Below are 2,688 nucleotides of genomic sequence, written 5' to 3' on the forward strand. Positions count from 1 at the left end.
TCGTAGCGAGGGCGTTACACTGCGATCCTCGCCACGGCCGAACCAGCCTGTGGTACAGAAATGTCCATCCAGGCGATCTCCGGAGTGTGACAAAAACGAGGAGAGAGCCAAGAAGTTCTCCCTTCGGTTGCACTGTGTGTCTTGTCAGTTCAACTGTGCTGCTAAGATGGAAGTCCGGAGCTGCAGCTTGAAAGTGTTTTGTCGTGTGCGCACTCCGGTGGAAGCCTGGAAAGACTGCCCGGAGCCTGAAGTGCCTTCAGCACATTTAACAAGTACGTTAGGTATTCGTGTGGTACGTGCGTGTATGTCTTCGGAACAATAGAAATCCAGAAGAAGTCGCTGTAGCAGTCTGTGACACCCGAGGAGCCTGGGGAAGTCCCACCTGGAAACGAGAATGCCATTGTAAAAGCAGATTCTTCTCCTGTACGCGAAAGAAAACAACGATCGATTTATACGAATAGTGAAAGAGATACACAATTCAATCGCTTTCTCACTAACAGAGTGAGGAAGCTTTAGGATTGTGTCTAGTCTAGGGCATGAAAGGAGGGGTCGATAGGAAAGGGGGGAGAGCAATGAGGTGAGTGCTAGCGGAGACACCGATGAAGGCGACGGCGGACTTTTATCGTGTAGCTTTTGACAGTAAGTGAAGTGGCCCGTTTTCTCCGGAAAAGAACCGACCGTCCTTCTGACACATTCTAGCGAAAGAGAAAAGACTTGCTTTCCTCTGTCTGTGTATTGGTAGCTCCGCTTGGAGAGAAGTTCGTTCGTGATCCGAGTGAATGTAAAGAGTCACCACTATCGCAGGCGCTGACGAGAGTGGAAGTGAGCTGACGGCGTTCTCAGCACGAAATAGAGAAAAATAGAGGCCGTTTCTATGTGACTGGAAAGTGTTGGCGCAATTGAAAGCGCTGAAGCTCGCTCTTTCCGCTATGGACTATGTCGGGGAGTTTCCTTCTTCTTTGCTAGATGACGTTTCATCATCGTCAGCCCCCGGGAAGGAGAGAGGGGACGTTATCAAGAGGAAGAGGAGGGAGAAAGAAGAAAAGCAGGAGGTCACTGGCCCGGAGGTCGGACGACTGCAACCCCTTTTACCCGAATATAAGCACGGTGTCCAGATGGATGGAAGGTGCTTCATTTCGCCGGGGAAGCTTGTGTGTCGTCGGTTTGTCGTCTTCCCCCAAAGCAAAGCAGCGCTTTTCTCATATTCGTTTGCGCTTCCGTGTTGAACTTCAAACTCCCTCTACTTGTTTCCAGACCTGTCTTTCGTTCGTTTCTACCACGGTCCTTACTCGTTTCTTCATCTTATCCACATACGCCTTCGACAACTATCTCTTCTTTGGGGTGCCTCTCTCGTCCACTACTTGTCGGCCCAGTCAGTCAGTCAGTCTGCTACTGGACGTCGCTCATGCTGATCTCGAATTGTAAGGAGATCAGGCTATGGAGCTTGTCACTGGAACTCCCAACTTTCTATTTTGATTTCTTTGTTTCATTCCAAAGCGGATGGAAGTCCATATCGAGGCAGTCGTTCCTTACCTCTCCGTTTTCTCGTGTTCTTTCTGACGGCGATGTGCCGGGTTGGTCTTCCCATCTTTCGTCGATTTTCTCTTCCCGTCTGATCACTGGATGGATACCATATCTTCTGAAGAACGAGCAAGGGGAAGAGTTTGTTCACTCTGTTGTCTACTCTCTTTTTACCTTCTCACTTTCCTCGTCTGTAGGTAAAGAATCTCCCGCACCTTCGTCTTCTGTCTCCAGTCCTCATTTCTTGCATTCACACCCCACTTGTCTTCTTGTCTCTTTCTTCATCCTGTCTTTGCACTCTGCTCTTTGTTTCTCCGTTCCCTTCGTTCTCTCACCGTCTTTCTCAAGTCAAGTTTCGGCGTTCTTTCTCCATTCTTCAGCAGTTCCTCTCCCCACCGCAGCAGCGGCGGCGGGTTTGTAGTTGTCCTCACTTCCTGGCGGGAAGCCGTTTAAATAAGTGAGCGATCGTCGGTCCTTTTGTTTTCTCGAGCTTCCTTCATCCTCTTTCCCGTTAAGAAAAACGACGAGGAGAGAGTTCAACAAGAAGGAGTCTTTTGGAGTCCAAGCCACCAAAGAAGCCGGTGGGGGTCCATTCTCTCAGTCTCCCTTCGCAGCTGCTGAGACTTGCTCCTCCTTCTTTTCATATTGTCGTTATTTCCTTGTTTTGTTTCTTCCTATCTTTCTTGTTCATCCCGCGTTTTTCTTTTTTCTCTTCATTCTCTCCCCATCATCAGAGGGAGAGTAAGACCACCACCGCCGTCTTGTCATCTTCATCCTCTGTAGACATATCCACCCCATCATCATCATCATGAAGCTTGTAAGATTCTTAATGCGTCTCGCCAATGAGACCCTCGTAATTGAGTTGAAGAACGGCACGGTGATCCATGGAACTATCGTAGGTGTAGATATCAGTATGAATACCCATATGAAGAATGTGAAGATGACCTTAAAGCATGGCAACCCAACGTCTTTAGATCACCTCACCATCCGAGGGAATAATATTCGTTACTTCATTCTACCTGACTCCTTACCCCTTGATACTCTTCTCATCGACGATACACCTCTCCAAAGACCTGCGAGAGAAGCAGGGCGTCCTATTCAACGTATACGAGGAAGAGGGAGAGGTGTAGGCGGAAGTGGGGGGCGTGGCGGTTTTAGAGGGCGTGG

The 2,688-nt window shown here is 49.0% G+C and overlaps 1 protein-coding gene across 1 annotated transcript; it reads left to right on the forward strand.

Moving 5' to 3' along the window:
* Nucleotides 1-1,201: 1,201 nt before the first annotated feature.
* CSUI_009069 (uncharacterized protein) lies at nucleotides 1,202-2,683 on the forward strand. The gene has a single exon (XM_068069188.1). It carries the CDS (start codon nucleotides 1,406-1,408, stop codon nucleotides 1,940-1,942), a length of 537 nt encoding a protein of 178 aa, XP_067918836.1. The 5' UTR covers nucleotides 1,202-1,405; the 3' UTR covers nucleotides 1,943-2,683.
* Nucleotides 2,684-2,688: the final 5 nt, after the last annotated feature.

This window comes from Cystoisospora suis, assembly GCF_002600585.1.
Source record: "Cystoisospora suis strain Wien I chromosome Unknown contig_5275, whole genome shotgun sequence".
Lineage (NCBI taxonomy): Eukaryota > Apicomplexa > Conoidasida > Eucoccidiorida > Sarcocystidae > Cystoisospora > Cystoisospora suis.